The sequence below is a fragment of the Chiloscyllium plagiosum genome, chromosome 1, assembly GCF_004010195.1.
Source record: "Chiloscyllium plagiosum isolate BGI_BamShark_2017 chromosome 1, ASM401019v2, whole genome shotgun sequence".
In the NCBI taxonomy this organism is placed as follows: domain Eukaryota; kingdom Metazoa; phylum Chordata; class Chondrichthyes; order Orectolobiformes; family Hemiscylliidae; genus Chiloscyllium; species Chiloscyllium plagiosum.
The window spans coordinates 115692937-115720602 of record NC_057710.1 but is presented as its reverse complement, the minus strand read 5'-3'; the positions used below and the strand labels follow the sequence as shown (position 1 = coordinate 115720602).

The 27666-nt window shown below is 39.3% G+C and overlaps 1 protein-coding gene across 3 annotated transcripts in view; it reads left to right on the top strand.

Moving 5' to 3' along the window:
• LOC122552087 (transmembrane anterior posterior transformation protein 1 homolog) overlaps positions 1-27666 on the top strand; it is a 115567-nt gene that overhangs the window by 59701 nt on the left and 28200 nt on the right. For all 3 annotated transcript variants that reach the window (XM_043694614.1, XM_043694615.1, XM_043694617.1), the window contains 6 exons: positions 2864-2961; positions 4982-5051; positions 11974-12054; positions 14525-14634; positions 15896-15955; positions 18459-18527. In XM_043694614.1, the coding sequence (XP_043550549.1) occupies positions 2864-2961; positions 4982-5051; positions 11974-12054; positions 14525-14634; positions 15896-15955; positions 18459-18527 (488 nt within the window). The remainder of the gene's footprint in view (positions 1-2863; positions 2962-4981; positions 5052-11973; positions 12055-14524; positions 14635-15895; positions 15956-18458; positions 18528-27666) is intronic.

The window sequence follows — 27666 nt, the reverse complement described above, 5'->3', positions numbered from 1 at the left end:
CGTTGTTATCTGTCCTTTGTTTCCTAAACATCTCTTTTGTAGCATTAATTAAGTTACTTATTGCTTTCTGTCCTTAAATGTAAGCATTGCTGAATAGTTTCAAAGTATAATCTAAGTTATCAAAACGTGTGCTAACAAGATGCAGTAGCAGATGCAAAATTATACTGGACCATTATTTGCTGTCAAAGTCATTGGGAGGCTAATGGTGCTCCTTGTTGTTTCTGCGCAAGTGCTACAGCAATTGCAAGCAAGGGCAAATGTATTGCTAAACAGCAAAAGCAAAAGTTTGATACTCATTATATGAAACAGGAGCAAAAACAGACTATTCTGCCCATTAGAGATGCTCTGGTGCACTGTAAAAGATGTGCTGTTCCACATTAGTTGCAGAAAAATGAAATCATGTTCACTATCAAAATGTAATAACTGACATTCATTTGCTATATTTGTGCTGCAGCTATGAAATAAACTCGACATGGAAAGTTGGCTCGTTCCTTTAGTTTGTGAACGTTCAGAAATGCTGTATGGCTTGATCTCTGGCACTGAAATTTTTTTGATTCTTTTTCATGGAATGTGAGCATTGCAAGCAAAGCCAGTACTTATTGCCTAACTCAACCTACTCAACTTTTCTGAGTCGAATGTTGCCCCGTAGGCCCCTTTTAAATCTTTCCCCTCTCACCTTGAACCTGTGTCCCCTCTAGTTTTGAACTCCCCCAACCTCAAGAACAGACCTTGTATCCATGCCCCTCATGATTTTATAAACTTTTATCAGGTCACCCCTCAGCCTCCAATGCTCCAGGTAAAATAGCCCCAGCCTATTCAGCCTCTCCTAATAGCTCAAACCCTCCAGTCCTGACAGCATCCTTGTAAATCTTTTCTGAACCCTTTCAAGTTTCATAACATCCTTCCTATGGCAGGAGACCAGTATTGCATGCAGTATTCCAAACATAGACTAACCAAATGTCCTATACAGCTGCAACATGACCTTCCAACTCTTATATTCAATGCATTCACAAATAATGGCAAGCATACCAAATGCCACCTTTACTACCCGATCGACCTGCACTCCAATCTTAAGGAACTACGAATCTGCACTCCAAAGTCTCTTTGTTCAGCAACACTACCCAGGATCTTACCATTAAGTGTATAAGTTCTGCTCTGATTTGCCTTTCCAAAATGCAGCACTTCCATTTACCTAAATTAAACACCATCTGCTACTCCTCAGCCTATTGACCCATCCGATCCAGATCCCGTTGTACTGTGAGGTAACCACCTTCACTGTCCACTACGTCTGCAATTTTGGTGTCATCTGCAAACCTGCTAAGCATACCTTCTATGTCCACATTCAAATCATTTTTAAAAATGCTGAAAAGCAGTGAACTCAGCACCGAGTCTTGTGGAACACCGCTGGTCACAGGCCTCCAGTCTGTCTTCTACCTTCAAGTCAGTTCTGTATCCAAATGGCTAGTTCTCCCTGTATTCCATGTGGTCTAACTTTGCTAACCTTGTCAAATGCCTTACTGAAGTCAAAATAGAGAACATCTCCAGGACACCTGCACCAACCAACCCTACTGCCCCGTGGCAGAACACTTCAATTTCCCTCCCACTCCGCCGAGGACATGCAGGTCCTGTGCTGCCTCCATCGCCACTCCCTCACCACCCAACGCCTGGAGGAAGAACGCCTCAACTTCCGCCTTAGGACCCTTCAACCCCATGGCATCAATGTGGATTTCACCAGTTTCCTCATTTCCCCTACCCCACCTTATCGTAGTTCCAACCTTCCAGCTCAGCACTGTCCTCATGACCTTTCCTACCTGTCCATCTTGCTTCTCACCTATCTGCTCCAACTTCCCCTCTGACCTATCACCACTACTCCCACCTCCATCCACCTTTTGCGCTCTCAGCTACCTTCTTCCAGCCCCCCCCCCCCCATTTATCTCTCCACCCCCGAGACTCCCAGCCTCATTCCTGATGAAGGGCTTTTGCCCGAAACGTTGAGTTTCCTGTTCCTCGGATGCTGCCTGACCTGCTGTGTTTTTCCAGCACCACACTCTCGACTCCATATAGATCATGTCCACTGCTCTGCCCTCATCAGTCCTCTTTGTTGCTTCTTCAAAAAATTCAATCAAGTTAGTGAGACACAAGTTCCCACACATAAAGCCATGTTGATTATCCCTGATCAGATTTTGTCCTTCCAAATGCGTGTAAATCCTGTCCCTCAGGATTCCCTCCAACAACTTGTCCACCACTGATGTCAGGCTCACTGGTCTGTAGGTCCCTGGCTTCGATATTTAATTTTGTTTTCTGCTGCTTTTAATCTTAGTCAAATCTTTCCTTTATTTTTCTTTCTGTACCCGTTTTCATTTGTATTTATCAACTCTAATTTTCTCATTTACAATGTATTCTCCATCATTACATTGTTACCTTTTATGATCTTTCAGTCAAATTGATTAAAGAAATTCAGACGTATTTTACCTGCTCATTTGGATCCCATGTGTCATGCTTCCTTTATTGCAAAAATATCAGCTTATGCTTCCAATAACTTATCCAAAATAACATTATAATTCAGCAAAAGAAAGTCTTATCTACTCCACATCGAGCAAATAATGGTTAAATGATGCATTAAAAAAAAGGCGAAGTCTATGATATTCTCTGGTTGGTGATACTAAAAGGTGTCTTTGTGCTGATTCTTTTTTGTGCATATACTTTAACATGGTAACAAGTTTATTTTGTATATTGTAATATTAACAATAATAGGTAATTACAAGAGTAATAAGCAATTTTAATAGTTATATTTCTGTACTATAAATTTTCTGTGCTTCTGTTTCCCTTTTTCTTTGCTCAAACCTTAACAATTTTATTCCAGTCCTTCATACAATTCTGGTCATGGTACAAGCAACAACTTTGAATGTTGCTTTCAACTCCCATAACAAGTCATTACTTACCATCATGATGTCAAACAATGTGAGTATTTTTGTGCCCAAAATATTTCAAGCATGATTTCCTTCAGCTTTACTTGCAGCATAGTACTTGATCTGATTTTCAGATTTTAAAAAAAATCATATTTTATGCACGTGTAAATTCTAAGGATAGCTGAAGTGCATATATTTGAAAATTTCACCTCATTAAAAACCAGTATTTTAAAATTTTAGAATGACTCAAAACAGAAGGTGACCATTCGCTCTATTGTATTCGTGCCACCTCTTTGGAATAGCTATCCAATTGATGTCAATGGCCTGATCTGTTCTCCCAAACCTGTAGTTTTTGCCCTTCAAGTATTTATTCAGCTCATATTTGCATATTACTACCATAATCCTTTTCATGCAGTGCTTTCAGGATCATAGCAATTCACTGTGTAGAAAAGATGAATGCTTCCTGATGTCACCATTGATTCTTTTGCTTTCGAACTTAAATCTGTACTCTCTGGTAACTTTTTTTTAGTAGTTCATGAGATGAGGTGTTGCTGGCTAGACCAGCATTTGTTGCCCATCCCTAATTGCATAGAAGGAAATGAAAAGTGGGTGTGGAGTCACATGTAGGCTTGACCAAGTAAAAGATGGCAGTTTCCTTGCCTAAAGGGCATTAATGAACCAGAAGTGTTTTTCCTACAATTGGCAATTTGTGGTCATCATTAGACTCTTAATTCCAGATTTTTAGTGGATTCAAATTCCGCCATTGACCATGGTGGGATTCAAATCCAAGTCCCCAGAACATTAACTGGGTCTCTGGATTACCTCGTTTTTACCTCTGGATTAGCAGTCCAGCAATATTACCTCTAGGCCATCATCTCCCTTGATTATTTTGCCTCTGGAAACTGTTTGTCTTATTTACTCTATTAAAATTATTCATAATTTTGAGCACCTTGTTTTGGAAACCGAAGTATGTACTGTAGTTTTTAAATGTAATAAGGGCAACATAGCTCCCTCCTCTTCTCTCTGCCCCGCCTCCTACATGCTTCTCTCTGCCCACTCTTCCAGCCACTTCTTCCATTACATCCTGCCCCTGCCCACTTGTCCTCCCACATTTTGGAATTTTTGAAATCAATATGTTAGTGCTATTTAAACATTTCAACGAATAGAAACCTGACAAATTATGTTTTGCTTCAAATATAGCCCTAGCTAAGATCTAACTTCTAACTGCACAACAAGTGGCAGCTTTTCAACAAGTATGTCACTAATTTACAAAATCAGAAATTTTGATTATCTCTGACGAGCAGTCATATAAAGTTCAAAAGGCAAAATTGTTCCAGAAATTGTATTCTCATTTAAAAAAAAAACAATCCGTTCATATTGCTTTCCTTTATTGGTCAGAGTATTGAGTACAGGAGTTGGGAGGGCATGTTGTGGCTGTACAGGACATTGGTTAGGCCACTGTTGGAATATTGCATGCAGTTCTGGTCTCCTTTTTATCGGAAAGATGTTGTGAAACGTGACAGGGTTCAGAAAAGGTTTACAAGGATGTTGCCAGGTTTGGAGGATTTGAACTATAGGGAGAGGATGAACAGACTGGGGCTGTTTTCCCTGGAGCGTCGGAGGCTGAGGGGTGACATTATAGAGCTTTACAAAATCGTGAGGGGTGTGGATATGATAAATAGACAAAGTCTTTTCCCTGGGGTGGGGGAGTCCAGAACTTAGCGGGCATAGGTTTTAGGGTGAGAGGGGAAAGATAAAAAAGAGACCTAAGGAGCAACTTTTTCATGCAGAGGGTGGTACGTGTATGGAATGAGCTGCCAGAGAAAGTGGTGGAGGCTGCTTTAATAGCAACATTTAAGAGGCATTTGGATGGGTATATGAATAGGAAGGGTTTGAAGGGACATAGATGGGGTGCTGGCAAGTGGGACTAGATTGGGTTGGGATATCTGGTCGGCATGGACGGGTTGGACCGAAGGGTCTGTTTCCGTGACTGTACATATCTATGACTCTACTGATGATGTATTTTGCTGTTTAATATGCTCCGACTGATTTTAAATGTTTTTCTTAAATAGTTTGTAGAAATAAAAGGAAGTGTTTTCAAGAAGTTTGAGAAGAACAATCTGTTCCAGATGTCCAACAGTGGTATGTACAATTGTGTAAGCCAATATTTAGCTCAGTTGGAGAAAAAAAAGGACCATTCGTTTCATAAACTTGGAACTATTTTTCAAGTTTGATTCAAATCGGGGGTAAAATTTTGTGTTTTGACATCTTGTATGTTAAAAGTGCAATATGATGACAAGTTCTAGTTTTTGTTTTAGGGACAATGGGCAAGTTGCAGCCAAAATGCACTTGAAATGAAGCTGTTAGTTAAAACTTCCAGTTTATGGGAAGAGTAATTTACATAATCACAAATTTAAATCCTAAATGCACCAGTCTGGTTGGGCAGCCTAACAGAAGATAATTGTCTTTTTTTTTTTAACCCTTTCCATTAAAATATATTTAAGAATCTAAGAATAGTGACCCTTTGCAATTTTGTTAAGAAACGTTTTCATTATTAAGTATACAGTTCTTTACCTGTGAGTAACCTGATTTAAAATTGCTAAAATCTACTTAAAAATAGAGTATACTGAACTGTTTGATATTTTCATATTGGGAGGTGGCGGTGTGGTGATAATATTACTGTACTAGTGACCCCACAAAGAAGATGGTGAAATTTTAATTCAATGAAAATCTGGAAGAAAAAAAACTAGCCTGCTAGTAACTGTAACTGTTTTCAGTTGTTGAAATAATCCATTTGGTTCATTGGGGAAGGGATTTGTCATGCATACCTGGTCTGGACTAAAATGTGAATTCAAACCCATAGCAATATGGTTGACTGTTAAGTGGAAAATTAGGGGTGGATAATAAATGCTGGCCTTATCAGCAAGACCTACATCCTGTGAAGGAACTTTTAAAAATGAATTGGTGTTCACTTGGTATTTTCTTAGTAAATTAACTATATTTTTACATGTAAACACATTGGAATTGAGGCCCTGATCAGATCAATCATGATAAGCCTTTCCCCTAATTTCATACCAGCTGAGTGGGCCTGTGTGATCCATGCTTGGCAGTGACTTTGTAACTGAACTTTGTGCGTAGTGATCAGTGATGCACACGAAAAGGCTTGGAGCTGCTTTGCATGTGCATCTTAGAGCAGACATCAACCATGATCATATAAACTTGCAAAGCACACTTAAAAGACTAAATGGCCTACTCCTCTTAATTTTGTGTTCTATGAAGAGAAAAAGGCAGCATAAAAGAATACCCAGAATCTGGGACCTGAATTGGTAGCATAGTTGCTGGGTGACCTAGGCTAAGTTTGATGGAGACTTCTGGGATTTGTGAAATGGTCCAGAGGGGAGAGAGAAAACACAACTGCCGAAGTGACAGAAATTTTAATAACAGTGGAATTGAGGATTGGTATAGCTAAGAAAAAAAGTGTGGATTTCTGTGAAGTCAGACTGAGAGCTCCTGGCCTTAAATACACTCCCAACTTGGCTAGCTCTGTTGCAAGGATAGATATCTCATATTGTTCTTCTCCCTGCCACCTGCAGGGAAACAGACCCTTCGGTCCAACCCGTCCATGCCGACCAGATATCCCAACCAAATCTAGTCCCACCTGCCAGCACCCGAATCATTAAATTTAGATTCAAAACCTTCTGAAAGGTAGGTTTGAAAGGTCTTACCCATGCCCCTCACACATTATGCATATATTCAGAGCCAATGAGTTATAAAATAACAATGGAGAAAGTGAGGACTGCAGATGCTAGAGATCAGAGCTGAAAATGTGTTGCTGGAAAAGCGCAGCAGGTCAGGCAGCATCCAAGGAGTAGGAGAATCGACGTTTCGGGCATGAGCCCTTCTTCAGGAATCCTAAAGAAGAGCTCATGCCCGAAATGTCAATTCTCCTGCTCCTTGGATGCTGCCTGACCTGCTGCGCTTTTCCAGCAATGCATTTTCAGTATAAAATAACAATGTCAAGCATGGAAAAGGTGAGGAGAGAAACACCCAATCAGAAATTTGTTTTGAGAAAAACATTCTGTTGTCAGCCTTACAAAAGTGTTAATCAGACAGAGCCATTGATTGTATCAGTAACAGGAACGTTTCCCTCATGTCTTACCTCTTAATCTTGTCCAAATCAACATACAGCAATCGCGACTCACAACATTGTTATTGGCTCAGTACTGCTATCTGCAATGGCCTAGTCAGCCATTCAGTTCAGGGAAATGGTGGACTTGCTGGTGGTATCCATGTGTGATGAAAGAACAAGAAAAAAAACTAATAAATGGGAAAGAAAATCAACCTTTGAACATATACTTCTGACTTAGTCGTCTCTACTTCATCTTGATATTTTTACGATGCTAGTCTCTTCTGTCTAATCCATAATTTCCTACCTCCACTCTGCTGTGTTCTTCACCTGAAGCTAATCTGTTTTGGAAACCTATTGCCCAACAAAAAAGCTGTAATCCAGTATCAACAAGGCCTAACTATAAATTGAGTCAGTGCTCTTAACACTTTAAAGGAGCTAAACCAACTTCAGACCAGTTTCCAGTCACCTGGAAAGCAACTTTTCTCTGTTATAATTACTACTAAAGTTCCATAAGCTTTGATATTTGTATGTTAAACTGAAAACCATTTTTATTTTGAGTAATATCAGCTTTTCCAGTTTACTGCTAAAAGAAGCCTTTATCTTATAAAATATTTCTTGTTATCAAACCTGGAGTCTTATTCAATACCTGAGGGCATTCCACAGTCATAATTCTCTCCCAATGCTTTTAATACTTGATGCTCTGAGTACCAATAATACTGATAAGCTCTAACCTGCAATTTTAACACATCTTTTGTTTGTTTATGTAATGTGGGCATAGATGGCAATGTCAGCATTTATTGCCCTTTCCTAATTGCCCTTGAGCAAGTGATTGTGAGCCACCTTATTAAACCACTGAAGTCTATTACTGAGTATGTTTATCCATAGTAATGTAAGGAAGTGAGTTCCAATTTTTTATTTTCCAGTGAAGGATTTGTTACATAGTTCCAAGGCAGGGCTATGTGTAATTTGGAGGGGATCTTGCTGTTAATGTTATTTCCATGCATTGTTGCCCATGTCCTCTTAGGTGATGGGATCAGTGGTATTCTCTCACTTGGATGGAACATGTGTTGAAAGCACAGTGATGAGTCACTGTGATGCATCTTATTAGTGGTATGTGCTGCTGCCACTGTGCGTCAGTGAGAACAAAGAAAATTTACAGCCCAGGAACAAGCCCTTCAGCCCTCCAAGCCTGAGCCGATCCAAATCTACTGTCTAAACATGTCGCCCAATTCCTAAGCATCTGTACTCCTCTGCTGCCCACCTGCTCATGCATCTGTCCAGACGCATCTTAAATGAATCTACTGTGCCTGTTTCTACCACCTCTGCTGGCAATGCATTCCAGACACCCACCACCCTCTGTGTGAAGTACTTGCCGCGCGTATCCCACTTAAACTATTCACCTCTCACCTTGAAAGCATGACCTCTCATTATTGAATCCTCCACCCTGGGGAAAAAGCTAATCTCCATCCACCCTGTCTATACCCTTCATGATTTTGTAAACCTCAGTCAGGTCTCCCCCCTCAATCTCCTTTTTTCTAATGAAAACAAACCTAACCTATTCAACCTCTCTTAATAGTTGGCACCTTCCATACCAGGCAACATCCTCGTAAACTTTCTCTGCACCCTCTCCAAACCGTTCACATTCTTTTGGTAATGTGACGACCAGAACTGTACACAGTATTCTAAATGTGGCCGAACCAATGTCTTGTACAATTTTAACATGACTTGCCAGTTCTTATACTCAATACCCCGTCCAATGAAGGCAAGCATATCATATGCCTTCTTGACCACCCTATCCACCTGTGCAGCAACTTTCAGGGTGCAGTTGATTTGCACTCCCAGATCTCTCTTCCCATCAACTTTTCCCAAGGGTCTTCCGTTCATTGTATAATTCGCTCTAGAATTAGACTTGCCTAAATGCATCATCTCTCATTTGTCTGGATTGAACTCCGTCTGACACTTTTCTGCCCAACTGTCCAGTCTATGTATATTCTCCTGTATTCTTTGACAGTCCCTTATGTTTTCTGCTACACCACCAAGTGGTGGATCGATTGCCAATCAGGCTATTTTGTTTTGGGCTTCTTGAGTATTTTGGAGCTATACCCATCAAAGCAATTCGAGAACGTTCCATCCCAGTCTGGACTGGTGTCGTGTAGATAATGAGGGACAGGTTTGTGGGGTATCAGGCGGTGAGTTACTCACTGCAGAATTCTTAGTCTCTGACCTGCTCTTTTAACCACTGTGTTCGTGGAGAGTCCAGTTGAGAGTCTGGTCAATGGTAACCCCCACAAATGTTGATTCAGTGACAGTAACACTATTGAATGTCAAGGGATGTAGTTAGATTGTCTCTTGCAGGAGATGGTCATTGCCTCGCATTTGTGTGGCACGAATGCTATTTGTCACTTGTCATTTCAAGCCTTTATATTGTTCAGATCTTGTTGCATTTGAACATGGACCACTTCAGTATCTGAGGAGTTGTGAATAGTATTGAACATCGTGCAGTCATCAGTGAGCATCCCCACTTCTTGTCTATTCTGAAGAGTGGGCTTAATATGAGGGACTTGAAATCTCCTGTTATTATTATCCTATTGTTCTAACACTGCTCTGAGATTTACCAATATACCAGCCTTTTTATCCGTTCCTGACCAGCCATCTATAGTACACCCACAGCAACATTTTTGTCCTCCTTTGTTTTAAGTCCTACCATATGGCCTCATTTGAGCAGTCTTCTAAGGTATCATCTGCTCTTACTACAGTAGTTAACTCCTTGATCAATATTGCAACACCGCCTCTTTTAACCACAGGCCCCATCCCCACACCCTACCCCTAGCCTCCCATCCATTTCTCCTAAGGATTCTATGCACAGAAATATTGAGCTGCCAGTCCTGTCCCTCCCTCAACAATGTCGCTGAGATAGTAAGTATATTACATCCCATGTGTTAATCAGCACTCTCACCTCATCTGCCTTACTCACAAGTCACCTTGCATTAACATATAAGCCTTCCAGTCTTGCCAGGCTGCCTGTTCTTTAGGCAGTATTCACAATGCCTTCTAGATCGACTAGGTGCTTGTCAGTGTACATCCCTAATGTACCTCCATTCGTATTCCATACCCCTGTCAAACTAACTTATACTTTAGTATTTAGATGAGCCCCTGAAAGCACCATAGCATGCATGTCTATGAGCCAAATGTTGGAAAATGGGATTAGAATAGATTGGCGCTTGACGATCAATGTGGACACATTGGCCTGAAGACCTTTCTCCTTGCTGTTGAAATTCTTGACTCTTTTTAATTTGCATTCCATTATTTCTACTCTCAACCAAATCTCTATCCTTATCAATAGAATGCCGAAACCAATAAAGGGCTAGTTGTGATCATATTAACATACTCTATTCCTGCACCTGAAGTCGAAGTTTGCTGTGCCATTGAAAAGGATCATAGCTGATCTGATTGTAACCTAAGATCTACATACCACGTGCATCTAACCTGTCAACACATGCATAACAAGAATCTGTCTACCTTTATTGTAAAACTATTCAAAGGGTCTACTTCCACCATTGTTCCAGGAAGAATGTGCAAACCCCTCAACCCTCTGAGAGAAAATCTTTTTCCTAATGTCTGTTATAAATGGGGAAACTCCTGACTGAATTAAAATTAACTTGCTTATCTGAAAGGAGTTTGAAGGGAAAAGGAACTGGTCTTGCAGATTTAGGCTAATGGAGTAAAGATGACGTTGAGTTTATGGCCAGTTGAAATTGAGAGGCCCAGAGTAGTTTGGGTAAGATTGAGTGAAGGAATAGTTTGATCAGGTGATGGGAAGAGAAAATATCTTGGATTGAGTAATGGTGGAAGAGGAAGGGATAGGGATATGGAATACGAGTACTGATTGAAGAATGGTAGGGAAGGGGTAACTATAAGTTGAAACCAAAAGAGAAAATGTTGGAAAATCTCAGCAGGTCTGGCAGCACCTGTAAGGAGAGAAAAAAAACTGACATTTCGAGTCTAACTGACCCTTTGTCAAAGTGTTGACAAAGGGTCAGTTAGACTCGAAACGTCGGCTCTTTTTCTCTCTTACAGATGCTGCCAGACCTGCTGAGATTTTACAGCATTTTCTCTTTTGGTTTCAGATTCCAGCATCCGCAGTAATTTGCTTTTAACTATAAGTTGATATTGAGTGATGAATACAGAATAGGTTTAGTAATGATGAGAGACTGAGTGAATTGAGTTGATGAAGTCACAACAGTTTTGTCATGGCTTAGTATGATACAGTGTCTGGTTGGGTAGAACAAATAGTTCTGCTAAGAAAATGCTGCGAAGGGCAAGCAACATGCAGTTGAAATTAGGGCATTGCGTAGTTCTCATGAGCAGTGTGCAAACATCATTTGGAGACCTATATGTTTTATCTAATCATCTGCGGTAAATATCAGATTTACAAATAGGTATATTGTCTCTTAATTACCAAAGCATTTTCATTTTAAGCTCTATCAGAAATGCTATGGTAGATGTATAACTTTCTAGTTGTTTGCAGTGAACTCTCAAATTTCTGTTGCTATCAGTTGTATGTGGCCTGATTTGGAATAGACTTTCATGTACTTTTAAGACTAGCATTTATTAAACAGTGCAGTTTGTTCTTATAGTGCTTCAAACCATGTCAGTCATTTAGACTTTTAAAGGCATTGGTGCAGTAGAAAATAAAATGATGATAATATATGGGATAACTTGTACAACATCTCTACAATTATTTTTTCAAAAGTTTCTGTACTCCATGTGATTTTATGTTGGAGATGCTATGAATTGTTATTTGCTATTAAAAAAAAGAGTGCTTAGAATGTCATGATAAAAAGATACAATTATTATATCATGCAAGTTTTATATAGAATAATTTCTAGGTGTCTTTTGCTTTGTCATATAATGTAAGAAAAAAATCTTTTGCAGATATCAGAGAGAGGTTTAACAACTATGTCCTTCTGCTGATTGTTTGTTTGAGGAACATGGAACAGTTTTCGTGGAACCCAGGTATAAATTCCTTGCAGTTAATTTCAGTTTTCTCAGGTCTATTCTAATTTGCAGAATAATATGTGCTTCTATCTAATGATATTCAGCCGTAGTTTAGTTGTGATTTGAATTGCTTAGTTTATTTTCAGTATTTTTCATTTAAAGTGAATCAATTTTCAATAGCATTTTGTCTTTCTTGAATAGACTAAATTGAAGTTGAACAGAGCAAATTTGCCCATACATATCCTGAATTTCTCTCACAATATTTCTGGGGATTTGATCATGTGGGAGTTCACATCATCCACTCTTGTGACTACTGAGGAGCTGCAGAAACCATGTTACTTTTTCTGTCGCTCTTCTTTTCAAGTTTCTCAAAATGACCAGGAGAGTCACTATAGAAATTCACCCCATTAATTTAAGTTGTCCACTTCCTTCATATCCAAGATTTCTTACATTAATTTTAATATGCACTTGTAATTTATTTCTCTAGTTCATTAAGTTTTATTGTCTTAGTATGTCATGTAGTATGTAACTATATCTACGTATCTTGCATGGTTTGGGTCTAAAGTGAATTTCCGTTGAACAGATTTATTTGTACAATAAAACAGTAATTTGTCCAGAATTGCCACGAAAGATTAAATACATTTGTGTTGGTATGAGCTCCAGATTAATTCGTGTTTGAATTAATTGTTAAATGCCATGAGTAAGAAAGCAAGACTTGTATTTATGGTAGTGACTTTCACAACCACAGCTGATACTGCAGTGCTTTACAGCCAATGAAGTACTTTGCACCCACAAGCAGTAAAATATTGCCCAAATAATCTGTTTGTAATATTTATTGAGGAATTAATTTTGACCAGGCCACCATTGGTAAGTTCCCTGCCACTTTTCAAGATTGTGCTGCAAATTTGTTTATAGCTAACTGAGAGGAAAGTCAGGGAAAGATAGTTTAATATCTCATCTGAAAGATGGCATTTGTAACAGTGTACTTGTGCAATATTGCACTGGAGCATAAAGTTTAACATTTCAAGCGTGATTTGAGCCCTCAACCTTCTGATTCAAGGAAAGACTGCTGCCAATTGAACCTTAACTAACATTATTATAACTTCTGTGGAATTAACTTATTTTCATCTGACAATGAAATTATTGCTTTGTATTGTTATGATGATGTGTAAGTTGACAGTTTCCAAACTGATTGGAACAATAAGGCCTCTTCCATGTGACCACTTGGTGACGGAATAGGCAATTATTATTCTCCATAAGATTGACACACGGTGCATTCACAATTCACTTAGCTTTCCTTAAGTATTTGTGTTTAGATTTATTTTATAAATATTCTTTTAACACATCCAGGAAGCCTCAAGACAGGTTTCAAACCTGAGCCATAAGTGTGTTCTAATTTTTTAAAAGATGATTATTGATGTTATCCCAAAGTTCATGGAGAATGAAATCATGTTATTGGATTTCCTGCCATTGGAAATCCCCGTTGAATCCCTAATGTCTTAAACTTTTAGTGCAGTGTATCACCAACGTTTATATACCCCAACTGCCTACTGTCTATGGAGTAATTGGATATTTAATTTTTGAAAATGATTTCTTCACAAACTCCAAACAGACCTATAAGCTTTCTGGAATCTTAAATGCTGTCACCATGGTATTGGAGCAGATCACATGATTTAGCGGTTTCCGTGGTAACTGTATTTACTGAAAACCAGGGAAAAGTCAAATTTTATTTGCTGTGCTTCACTTGGAAAACAATTTTTACTTGCATGCATTGAACTCATATTGCATAGTAACACAAAACATAAATAACTTGAATTTCTAAAGATCCTTTCAGGAGATTTCCAATTCTTACAGTCAGTGAAGTATATTCAACATGTAATCACTCTAATGCACTGTAGGAATGTCTTCTAAAAGAATGCTCTATTTTCTCCCTTATTTTTCTTTTCCTTATCTGTGTGAAAGTTTGCTAAATTAAGCAAATTAAGGAATGACGCACCACAGATATATCAAGTTTATTGATTTACAAAGATGTTTAAATACCTTTACTTGAAGTTCTAATTAATTATGCTGAAATGCTTTTTTGACAACGGTAAAGTGCATTGCACACTGACTGCTTGGAAGTTGTCTGTGACTGTATGTTTGAGTTTTGAAAGTAATTGTTACTGATGAGAACTATACTGTATTCAAGGACCTATCAATAAACAATACAAGAAAGTAATTTATTTAGTTTTGAAGATAGACAGATCTTTTGCTATTCTAACTCCCTAGAATTAAGAGTGAAGGTGAAACATGGAGAGATGGAATGGTAAGCAAAACAACAGGAACTCCTGTAGCCTAAAATATCCTCAAAAGTAACAGAGTATTTTTGAATGGATAAAATTTGGTAGGAGATTGTTTTAGTTAACTGCAAATATATAAATACAAAATTAATTATACTGAAGCTGGAGAATTATTTCAGTAACTCTCAGATTTTATTTCTCATTTTCAGATCATCTCTGGGTGTTGTTTCCAGACGTTTGCATGGTAATAGCATCTGAAATAGCTGTGGATGTAGTTAAACATGCTTTTATTACAAAGTTTAATGACATTACAGCTGATGTGAGTATGTAGGTAATTATTATTATATATAATAGAATTTGTAATGATATCGTATTGTTTGAGTTCATTCAGTGTCCCAAAGCATTTCAATACTAACATATTGGCCAGGGAGTTGTTGGAGCAGCGTAGACTGGAGCTGGGTGTTGGGACTGTGTGCAATACTAATTCCTGCTGATTCTGTGGGAGTTGTCCAGAAAGTTGAATTTTCAAGTGGACACTAACCTGGCATCTGGAACCCACTAAATGAGTCTAAAGTCCGAAAATGTGGAGGATTCTGACTAGCAATAACTTTTCCTAGATAACTTTATGAAAGTGAGTACTGCAGATGCTAGAGATTAGAGTCAAGAGTGTGGTGCTGGAAAAGCACAGCCGGTCAGGCAGCATCCGAGGAGCAGGAAAATTGACGTTTCGGGCAAAACCCCTTTTGCCCAAAATGTTGATTTTCCTGCTCTTCGGATGCTGCCTGACTTGCTGTACTTTTCCACCACCACACTTGCCTAGATAACCATCAAGCTTACAGATTAAAAACATGGATAACTATTAAACTGACTCACGACCCCTCTCCTTGAGCCTACCTTCCCTGACACCTCCTGAAGCAACACCTCTCCTTCACTTTGTCACTCCTGAAGCAATATCTCTCCCTTCTCTTGCCATCCCTTTGCACCACACCTATTCTGTGTGGTGATCATAGATGCGACTCCAGAATGTTATGTTGCCTCCCTGATGTCATATTGTAATAGGTGGTTGCAGGACATCATTCAACAGGGTGGCTGAACAGCCAGAGGTGATGGTCCATTTGGCCCAATGGAGAATATGAGGATTTACAAAATGCTTCGAGATGCAACTGGTATTGGCTTAGATAATTGCAAGTTAATAGGTTAAATGGGATTAAGGGAGAAAGAAATTAATTTTAAATCAGGGTTACTGTGGATGTACATAAATGCATGTAGACATTGGTGCAGACTACCATGTGCAAGTGTGATGTTCTGGCAGTAACAGACCTGGCTCAAGGAGGAGCAACAAACATAGAATGATGGTGAAACTTAGCAGACCTGTCAGCATTTGTGCAGGGACAAACAATTAACATTTTAAGTCTAGTAGAACTCTCCTTCAGTTCTCTGTTCTCTCTCTCAACTTTCAAACAGCAATTTTAAATATGCATAGAGCACGGTATCTGCTTTAAAAAAAAGAGAATGCCAGATTTTAAGTATGCATATTGTTGGCACCTTGCTAATGTAGCTCTGCTTTTTCCTATACATAGGTATACAGTGAATATAGAGCTAGTCTTGCATATGACTTGGTCAGTAGCCGCCAAAAAAATGTAAGTATAAAAATACAATTTCTTGTCTATTATTTTATTAAAATATTTTATCCAATTCATATTTGCCATTTTTCTCCAAAATGAAAATTTAAAGGAACAACTTATATTGGAAATTGTGTTTCAAGAACCAGTTTTGCTCATTTCACATTATGAAATCCTACATATCAGGCTGATTTAAGCTGTTTTAAAAACAATAAAAAGTACAATGGAAGTACAATGTTATTTGCTGATTTTAAAAAGAATAAATTGTGAACCGTATTATCTAATCCTGTAATTTTCAGGCTGAGGAATTACGTTAAGAACAGCCAGACTGGAGTCAGAGCAAATTTCTGGAGTTATTTCTCCACCTTTTAGTTGGTTTGTGTTTGTGCAGAAAGATCCAATGAAACATTCACTGAGCAATATTGCCATGTGATTCTAGCCTGTAACTTTGTGCGGTGATTCAGATCTAATATGAAATAATGAGGAAACCTTGCCTACACCAGTCCACTGTGTGGAAGATCAAAAATTTACCTCAAATGTTGTATGTAAATTCCTCATGTGCACAAGCAAACGTTTTTTTTTAAATCCTACAACCAAATGGGTCAGCTGCAACCATTTGTATGTCCCTCCTTTACTCTTCCCTCAGAGCAACTTCAGCTATAATAACTTTCAAAGATGACGCTCCAGCAGTACTCATGTATTTAGTTCCAAGCAATGTACACAAACCTGTACAGCCTAACAGTTAAGAAATGGAAATAGCAATAATGTATTTTCTAATGTCCACTACAAACCATTAATCAAATGAGGTAAAACTTAGAACTACAAAAAGTGCAAAAAAAAGTATTAAAATAATTTTGTTCAGTTAAACAAGATAAAGTTTGATTAAAATTGAGAAAGCCTTTGAAAGTTCATCTAGGATTCAAGTGCTTTCCTAGATCACCAAAGTTATCAGTACATTTTGATGTAGTTATGGAAAATAAAATGAAAATATTGACATTTATGAAAACTCTAGGAACTAGAAATCCAAATACCTGTACTTTGAAAATGTGAATACAAATGGATCATAAAAGAAGCCAATGGGCATTTTAGCTTTTATAAAAACGTAAAGTACAAGGATGAAGAATCAATTAAATTTATACAAAACATTGGGAGACATTGGGGTGCTGCGGAGTTGGAGACTTTCCAAATGGGGGCCCAAAGCAACATTTCTTCTCAATGATTAAAAGGTCTTTGCATAGTATTCCATAGTGTCTGCTGGAATCACTGACACCAGTGGTATATTCCATAGCCCCTCAGCATTTAATTGGAAGTTGTTTTAAAACAGCATTTGTCAGGTGTGACTAAAAAGGTTCAGACATAATCCTTTGAACTTGGCCCCGTTAATAAGTTGACAAAAGATTATTTCCACCTAAGTGACATAACAAGTATGGTAAACTTGGGCTCATGAAATTTTTATAAAAGAAAGGAACAGGCATTTTGGGAATACCATTGATATAAGAGTACAAATGTATAATGCAACAAAATAGTGGTGTATCTTTACAGATTTAAGTTCCCAATCTCAGTAATCTCTGCATGAAATAATCAAGTACATTCCCAAAGGGTTGGTTAGCATAAATGAAAATAGAATTCTTATTTGCCTCTGTTTTGTGCCTAATGGCTGCCAAAGGATAGCACTTGTAGGTGCAATAAAATCTGCTCCAAGTCATTCACCATTCAGACTTTGACAGGAATCTCTATTCCTTTAGTGTCATTGGGTCAAATCCTGAAACACACTCCCTCATGGCATTAAAGGTGTACCTACATCAAATGGATTACAGCAATTTAACAAGGCAGAACGCCATTGCCTTCTCAAGGGCAAGTAAGATTGGGCAATAAATAATGTCGCAGCCAGCAATGCACCATTGAATAGAAAAACAAGCTAAACATCAACAATTGCTAAGTACACTGAATTGTATGGAATGCCCTGTGAGATCAAAGTGATGTCCATTAGGGCAGCAATCATTACTTCACTTTTGAGAATATCTGTAAAAGTCAGTATCATTAAAGTTTATTTTTGAGGTTAAAAATTAGTGGTCTACTTTCCCATGTGCTTAATTCTGGCAAGTTGTGCAAACTCTAGAAGCATCCTGTTAAACAGGCAATAAATGCTGATATGCTTATTGTTTAAATTAAGCAGTTTATGCTTCAAGGAATACTAAGCTATTTCTTCCCTCCTATCAGTGGACCTTTTTAGCTTCAGCTTTGTTGTCCAATTATTTGGTTCTCTTGCTAAACTATAACTTATTGTCACCTCTTTGTGTAGATCAAACTATCATCAAATAATGCATAATTCAGTTACCTTTGTGGTTAGATTGATTATGTTACTTATTCTATCAAGTTAATGCATTTCTTTAGAATGGTTGCTGCACCTAAATATTAGGGAATTTTCACAATTCACCAGTTAGCTGACTTCATTACTTGATCACTTTATTATTTTGTTAAGGTCTATTTGATGGTGAACATTGAACAATTTTCTTTACAGGCATATACAGATTATAGTGATACAGTTTCCAGAAGAATGGGCTTTATACCACTTCCACTAGCAGTTTTGGTAAGTTATAGTTATTACACATTTATATAGAAAGTTGAAATACTTTTGCACTTCCATGGTTTAAAGTCATAATTGCTACTGGAAATAGTAGTTGAAAAATTTTCTCTTGGGTTTTTGTTTGCCATAACTGCAGTAGAGACTGGGATTTCTGACCTAAGTGTTTCAGTCATGACTAAGTTTTGGGCAGGCTGATACACAGTATGGGATAATAGTAGATACATTTGGAAAAGTCTGTAAATATGGTACCATATAAGGTTGTTACTGGACAAGTAATCCAAAACTCTGGAGTAATAATCTGAAGAAGTTAGTTCAAATCTCACCATGGCAATTAATGAATTGAATTCAGTTAATTAAAGAAAATCTATAATAAAAACCTAGTATGAATTGTGTTGAACATTAAGCCATTGCAATATTGTAAACTGATTCATTAATGTCTTGCGAGAAATAAATCTGCCACCTTTACATAGTCTGGTTTATATGTGAGTCCAGCCTATATCATTGTAGTTAGCTCCAAACTGTTCTATGAATTGGCTGAGTCATTCAGTAAGACAGTCCACTGCACCTTCTCAAACACCGGGGATGAGCAATTCATTCAAGCATTCTAGCAATACTCATATCCACAAATAAATCAAAACAATGTTGTAGAATCAACTATGAAAGATCATCAAAGAACAGATTAGAGTAATTGAGTCTAGAGATGACAAAATTCTAAATATCTATTTCATTGATGGCAATGCTGCAGTAAAGAAAATGAGCCAGTTTGGTAATGGATAAAATACATTGTTTCAAAGCACAGTTTGACAAAACTGAACATGTAAGAAAGCAGTGTTAAAGGTGATTGGCAATGATGGTGGCTTTAGTTTTTGGCAAGTTGAACAGGTTGTGACTCCTTGTTATTGCATAGACTATTTGACAACATGAAACTGCTGGTTTGAGAGAGTTGGTGGAAAAGTAAAGTTGGATGTCATCAGCATGGACCTGGAAGTGGACTCCATACTTTTTGAATAATACTGAGGGGCAGCATGTAGATGAACAGGAAGAGTGTCTTGAGAATGAATCACCGCAGACTTAGCGTGACAATTTGGAAGTTCAAAGAAAAACCAGTGCTGGAGATCTACTTAGTCGGCATGGAGTCTGTCAAAGTGATGATGGATTATGACTTTGGTTGACAAAATCAAATATCATTGGAAGTTTAAGATGTTTCAGTTGTGATAACACCTGACTGCCACAGGCACAGTAGACATCACTGCTGCCATTGACCAATAATAACTGTATAGAAGTCAGATTTTTAGAGAGATGACTGAAACTGAGAGGCTGTGTTCAATGAAATTAGAGAGATGGCTCAGTAGTTAGATTGATCATACATTGTTTTGTTGAGGAGGTTGTACTTACAGTGGTTTTAGAAGGGACAGAATGGTGTCTGAGGAAAGTAACCCATCCACTATATCAGCTCGCATGATGGTTGGGAGTATAATTAAATGTGATTGTGGATGTAGGAGATGAATCACAGAAGATAAGAAAAACAGAAAATAGATATAGATGAGAGAAATTTAAAGTGGGATTATCCAGAGCTAGAAATGATAAGGTAATGAGGTGGGAAAAAAAATCTAATCAGAAAGAGTACGTAGATATCAACATTTGACACACATAATTTTTACACAATATTTTATGTATATAACCATGGTTTATGTCAATTTATCAAGTTAATTTTTCACATAAGTTGTTTTTGAAGTGGGTTATTTTAGTAAAAAGGGCAAGGCATTGCATAATATTTAATGTGTTCACACCAAATCTGACTATAACATATATGTGCCATGTGTGTTCAAATTCGCTGTCATGTGGCAATTTTAACAGAGTAGAAAATTGATTTAGCAGAAATGTCATGATGGTTGGATGACCAAAGAGAAAATACTGTTACAATGACTTGAAATTACCATTTCCATCACAAAGACCACCTCTGCAACATTGCCCAACTGTGCCCTTGCCCTCAGCCCATCTGCTGCTGAAATCTTTAATCCAATGGATGTTATCTCAAACTTCACTATTCAGATGTTGTCCTTCCTGGTTGTTCCACTATTCACCAACATTCCAAAACTCAGTTTCCAGTGTCATCATTTTCATCCAGTTCCTTTTACTTAAACCCCTTATGCACACTAGCATACATTTGTTGCAGGTTTGCTAAACAGATCAAGTTTATAGTTCCTATCCTGACGTTCAAATTCTTCCATGGCTTCATAGTCCTATCTCTGGAACCTCTTTTTCAGCATTGCTACCTTCTAAATGCATTATGCTTTTCAATTCTAGCCTCTTACCCCCTCTGTTTCCTTCATCCCATCGTTGGAAGTCCTGGCTGTAAATTGTGAAATTCCCTCTCCATATCTTTGTTCCTTTTAGTTTTTTCTTCAAGGATACTCATTTTAGTCATCCATCCAAATATATCTTCCTTTGGCTTGATGTCAACTTCTGGTTAATGATGCTCATTGAAAGATTTTTGGAACTTAAAGCTACTACGTAAATGCAATTGATATTGAAATATCTTGATCACACTTTTATGAGTAATTATAACTTAAAAAGGCATAAGATCTGGATACTCTACTTTGAGTTCATTTGAAACATTTAAGTTGAAACATTTTATGGTTCAATAGCAAACTGTGGTCCATTTTAAAGTTCTAAGTTTGAGCTGCAACAGAAATTGAAGATTTAGATTATACTTTTCATTCTGTTATTTCTTAGGATGTGAGCATTTCTGGGAAAGCCAAGATCTATTGCAATTCTAAGTGCCTTGAAAAGGGTTGAATTACTTACATAAAAGTCTAGTTAATTTTACTTAATTTTTCTGCAAAACATTTTTGATTTTTGCATGATTAGATTCTCTACAGTGTGGAAACAGGCCATTCGGCCCAACAAGTCCACACCGACCCTCCAAAGAGTATCCCACCCAGACCACTTCCCTCTGACTACCGCGCCTAATACTATGGGAAATTTAGCATGGCCAGATCACCTGATCTGCACATCTTTGGACTGTGGGAGGAAATCCATGCAGACATAGAATGTGCAAACTCCACACAGACAGTCTGCCCAAGGCTGGAATCGAACCTGTCCCTAACGCTGTGAGGCAGCAGTACTAGCCACCGTGCCGCTCCAGTGGGGATTATGTAGTTGATTCCACTAAATCCAACTTTGCCATAGTATAGCACCGTCTCTAGTAAGTAACCTGTCCCTTCACAGAGTTGCCAGTTGTAATTAAACTGCAACCATTGAACCACCTGAAATCCTAAAATTAAATTTTGAACCATTTTCAAATTCAGCTGACATTTGGATGCAAGTGGTTCAGGGATCAGATGGCTATACTAGTTGAACTTGGTTTAGTTCTGAACTTTCATTCCAAGTGCCAAATGTCCAGTCTGTCTACCAATGAGGACAATGATTTTAGATTAGATTAGATTACTTACAGTGTGGAAACAGGCCCTTTGGCCCAACAAGTCCACACCGACCCTCCGAAGAGCAACCCACCCAAACCCATTCCCCTGCATTTACCGTTTCACCTAACACTACGGGCAATTTAGCATGGCCAATTCACCTAACCTGCACATCTTTGGACTGTGGGAGGAAACCGGAGCACCCGGGAGAATGTGCAAACTCCACACAGGCAGTTGCCCAAGGCAGGAATTGAACCTGGGTGCTAACCACCGTGCCGCCCAATTAAATTGCATGTTTTAGTCTTTGCTACATGATTAGATATTAGGTGCTTCTTACAGTTGATGTCTGCATGGTGAGCAGTATGTACATAATATTCAGAGCCTATTGCCACCACATTTTCCTAAGCACCACATGACCTCATGTGATACTGATCTTTCTACCAGTGAGAGATGCAGAGCCTGAGTAGCAACTGCTTTGCTATGTGCAATGAAATATCTGTAGGTTGAGTATAATATCGTAAGTGCGTGTTCTATGTAATACCTTCCATCAGCTGCAGTTTCAAATCCCCATTTTCTCATTAATCATATGTTTGACATTTACCTTTGTATCTACAACCTACGGTTGTGTGAATCCACCAACCATAAAGTTCTAATATTCTAATCCTATGTACTTCACCAATTTTTGAGGGCTTTGGAGACCCTTTCTTACCACAAGTCTGATTCCTTCTCCAGTGTAGATCAGTTGTAGGTCACTGCACATCTGTATATTTTCCTTGCTGTTGCTTCCACTTATTAGGAAACATCCACCTCTTAAATTTATTCATGAACTTGTACAGGGCTAGTGGACGTCCTTCTGTTCTGTGCCTAGGATATCTGGATGATAGTACATGTCTTCTATGCACTGAATTGAACATGAGAGATACCGAAGTGTCATTTATCTCTGCTTTATATGGTCATGCTGGACTCTTTACAGTCCAAATTTGACATCTGCCAAAAACCTTGCTAGTCCTGCTGTAGGAATCGAAAAGGGAGCAGGTGTTCCTGCACTTCTTAGCTTGGAGAGATCCTCATCTTTCTCTTTCATTACCTGCTTTGGTTAAAACCATTGGTAGTCACCCTGAATTGCTAGGTTGACTCCCAATGTTTTATGTGTTGCTGGAAAAGCGCAGCAGGTCAGGCAGCATCCAGGGAACAGGAGAATCGGCTTATGCCCGAAACGTCGATTCTCCTGTTCTCTGGATGCTGCCTGACCTGCGCTTTTCTAGCAACACATTTTCAGCTCTGATCTCCAGCATCTGCAGACCTCACTTTCTTCCCAATATTTTATCATTACCTACCATCTCCTCAACCACACCATCATCATTATCCTAACCATCCTCATCATAAAAAGTATGTAGGCTTCATAAACTATTCGCCGAGCTGGGAATTTGTGTTGCAGACGTTTCATTCCCTGTCTATGTGACATCCTCAGTGTTTGGGAGCCTCCTGTGAAGTGCTTCTGTGATGTTTCCTCCGGTATTTATAGTGATTTGTATCTGCCACTTCCGGTTGTCAGTTCTAGCTGTCCGCTGCAGTGGCCGGTATATTGGGTCCAGGTCAATGTGCTTATTGATTGAATCTGTGGATGAGTGCCATGCCTCTAGGAATTCCCTGGCTGTTCTCTGTTTGGCTTGTCCTATAATAGTAGTGCTGTCCCAGGCGAACTCATGTTGCTTGTCATCTGAGTGTGTGGCTACTAAGGATAGCTGGTCATGTCGTTTCATGGCTAGTTGGTGTTCATGGATGCGAATCGTTAGCTGTCTTCCTGTTTATCCTATGTAAACCAATGTAGTATACAAAATCCCATGCAAGGACTGCACAAAACACCTCTAAATCAACAGGATGATAATGGATCACTAAGCGGCCTTAACCAGGTTTTGGAATTGTGGAATGCATCTCAATATCAGATTTTGTTTCAGGGTTTTGTGAAGATTTGTAGTCGGGTTGTGGATGTGGTTGTTGGTTTGCTTGCTGAATTGGTGGATTGTCATGCAGATGTTTTGTCACCATGCTAAGCATCATGCATCAACAGTGCGATTTCCATGAAGCATTGTTGTTCTGTTCCACTAGATATTTATATGATCTGGTCTGTTAAGGTGGGTGTTGTCATTTCTGGTTTTTCTCTGCAGTGGTTTGTATGTGGCGTTTATTTCTACATGCTTGTGATGGCATTCTGGGTTGAAAGCCAGGTCTCTGGGAATTCCCGTGTCTCTTGTTAGCTTGTCCAAGGATGGTTACATTGTCCCAGTCAAATTGATGGCCCTCCTTGTCAGCATGTATTAAGATGAGGGAGAGTTGGTTGTGCCCTTTTGTTGCTAGTTGATGTTTGTAAATCTGGATTGCTAGTTTTCTGCAGGTCTGTCCAAAGTAGTGTTTATGGCAGTTGTTACACAGGATCTTTATGTTATGTTGGTTCTGCATGTTGTGAGTATGGGGTCTTTTTGTCCTTGTAAGTAATTGGCGTAGTGTGGCTGTGGGACACCTACATAAGGTCTTCAGAAACGAGTACCCCAGCAGCTTCATCGCCAGTGTTCATCGGACAGACAAGGTCAAGAGGACACTGCACACACCGATTCACTGGTCACCATACCTCTGATCAAGAACATAGCAGAAATGACAACCAGACTCCTACGACCACTAGGAATAATGGTAGCCACACTATGCCAACTACTTACAAGGACGAAAGACCCTGTACCCACAACATGCAGAACCAACATAATATACAAGATCCCGCGCAGCAACTGCCATGAAACTGCCATTGGATAGACTGGCAGAAAACTAGAAATCCAGAAACACGAACACCAACTGCAACAAAACGGCACGGCCAGTAACAGAATGCCAGCAACAAGCATGTAAAAATAGACCCATATTACAAACCATTGCAGAGAGAAACCGGAAATGACAACACCCACCTTAACTGACCAGGTCATATAATTATCAATCGGAATAGAACAACAACACTTCACGGAAGCTGCGCTGATGATGTTACCTAGCATGGGGATGTAATATCTGTATGACAACGTGCCAGCTTGGCAAACAAACCAACACCCACATCCGTTATGTATCAATGCGTTCCTGTGGCTTCCAGTTTCATTAATGTATCATGTGGAATTACAATGATAGCAATCTTAATGGATTTCACTGAGCCTGAACTGCATTTAAGCTTTATGGGAGTTCACTTTGGATTGTTTCTCAAGTATGTGAATGTAACAGGAGAATAGGCCTAAATCTGGACTTGTGTTGGTCTGATGTTCAATATCATTTAATCTCTTGAAAAGTATAAATGTTCTGGAAATAAAATGGAGATATATTTAAGTTACATTTATCAAAATAAATTGCCAGGATAGCTTTTCAACTCTCTACTTTACTCATTCCTGACTTTACATTTCCTCTGATTTCTGAAGGAACATGCATTCTGGCCTTTCAACTTTTGAGCCCAATTTTGCATCTAACTCAGACTACTGGTGGGAATGTACCCTTAGTGGAAGGAGTAAAATTAATTGAAGTACTCTCAGTCCAGTCGCTGGTAGGTACAGAATATGACAGCAACTTCTGTTAAGCAATTAATTAGTACCAACTAGCAATCTCAATCCTGGAATTGCTGCAAGCTCCCTGAAGTCTTGCCTTCATTTCATCAATTGAAATTGCCTGCTCCAGAAGGCCCTTACATGATGACATCTCTCACCAGAATTCTGTCTAACTGGAGTAGGATGGAGAGTCAGGAATTGTAGATTTCAGCAGTCAGGGGCCTGGAAAAGTTTCATCAAATGGATACTCTGAGCAGTGAAAGGGTGCTCAGACATTGGGCTGTTGTGTCTAAAACTGGTTGATCCCTCAGTTTCCTTCTTACCTGCCCTTGGCTTTCCCCTCAGGTTCCCCCTCAGTCCCCCAACTGCCCAACCACCTGCCTGCCATCAGCTTCCTTCTATATTCCCTGCCTGCCCTCAGTCCCCAATTCATCCCTAGCTTCCCCCTCTGTCCCCTCCTTACCCTTGGCTCCCTCCTTGGTCTCCCTTTGACTTCTCCTCATTCAACCTGCTCCCTTGTGGCATAAAATTACAAATGAAACCACAAAACTGCATGAGTTCTGGTATTATGTGGTACTTGGTAAGAGTTGTTCACTGCCAGCAATCTTCCTTTGTCTTTCCTTTGCCTCAGGCCTAACTAGTGGTAGACGATACAACACTATCAGGCAGCGGAGCTCTTCTTGGATACTAAGAAGGTTGATTGCATGATAGCAATAAAGATAATTACAGTTCTGTGTAATTTCAGCAACTCTAGGGAGCTGGTAGAGATGCATTTGCTCCCTCTGAAAGCTAGAGTGGAGCTCCCTGTGTACACCCACATGCTGTGCAACATCAGTGAAATAGATAGAGGCAACATAACATGAACTTACCTAGTTGGTCATAACAAGATTAACTCAGAGAAAAGGATCCCTTCCCTTGCAGATACCTTTCCAAGTACAAAAATATTAATGCTTTAAGAGAGCCAATTTAGCCATATCTTTTTGAGTTTAAAAAATGTGTTTATTTGTTACTAAACTATGAGGAAAAGTAAAACGTAGCACATATACATGCGCAGAGGTTAGAAATAAGAATTGAGTGAAAAGATAACAGTTAAAAAAGTATAGAAATTCATCTTTGGTTTGTCTATGCAGAGTAGAATGTGGAATGGTGCATCCATTAAGTTGAGTGATTTGAGGAGTGTTGACTCTGGCAGCTAGTTTGAACATTCTGCATTCTACGGATTACCCAAAAGTAGTTGTCCAGTTTCCTCCTCTTTTTTGATTGGAAAATTGCCATCAGAAGTCGGAGACCAAGAGAGACTTTCCGAGTTTTTCCTTTTCATCTGCGAGTGCAGGGGTATCTAGTAGATGTCCTTCATCCATCCTAATAACAGTAGAACACCAGCCTAACACACATCAGAACTGCAGTTGATTTGCAGTTTCTTGTGTATTTCTGGTAGGGGAGAACACAGTCATGTCTTTTGTTATTGCTGGGAAAGCACAGCAGGTTAGGCAGCATCCGAGGAGCAGGAGAATTGACGTTTCGGGCATAAGTCCTTGACCAGGAATGAGGTTTGTGGGCTGTGGCTGAGGAGGTTGGGGTTGTGGTTTTGGGGGGATGTAGCTGAGAAAGCGATAGGTGGATGAAGATAAGGGAGAAGGTGATAGGTCAGATGGGGGAGAGATGGACAGGTCCGTAGGGCGGTGGCGATTTGGGGGTTTGGGACTGGGTTAATGTGGGGGGAGGGGAAATGAGGAAACTGTTGAAATCAACATTTAGCTTGTGTAGTTGCAGGGTCCCAAGGTGGAGTGTGAGGCGTTCTTCCTCCAGGCATCAGGTGGTAACAGCTTGGTGATGGAAGAGGCCCAGGACCTGCATGTCCTTGACATAGTGGAGGGGGAGTTGAAGTGTTCAGCCACGGAGCGGTGGGGTTGCTGGTTATGGATGTCCCAGAGATGTTTTCTGCGACGATCCGCAAGAAGGCGTCCTGTCTCCCTGATGTAGAGGAGACCACACTGGGTGCAATGGATGCAGTAGATGATGTTGGTACAGATACAGATAAATTCTGACGGATGTGGAAGGATCACTTGGGGCCTTGGATGGAGGTGAGGGGAGTGGTGCGGGTCCAGGTTTTGCACTTGTTGCGGTGACAGGGAAAGGTACCAGGAGTGGGGT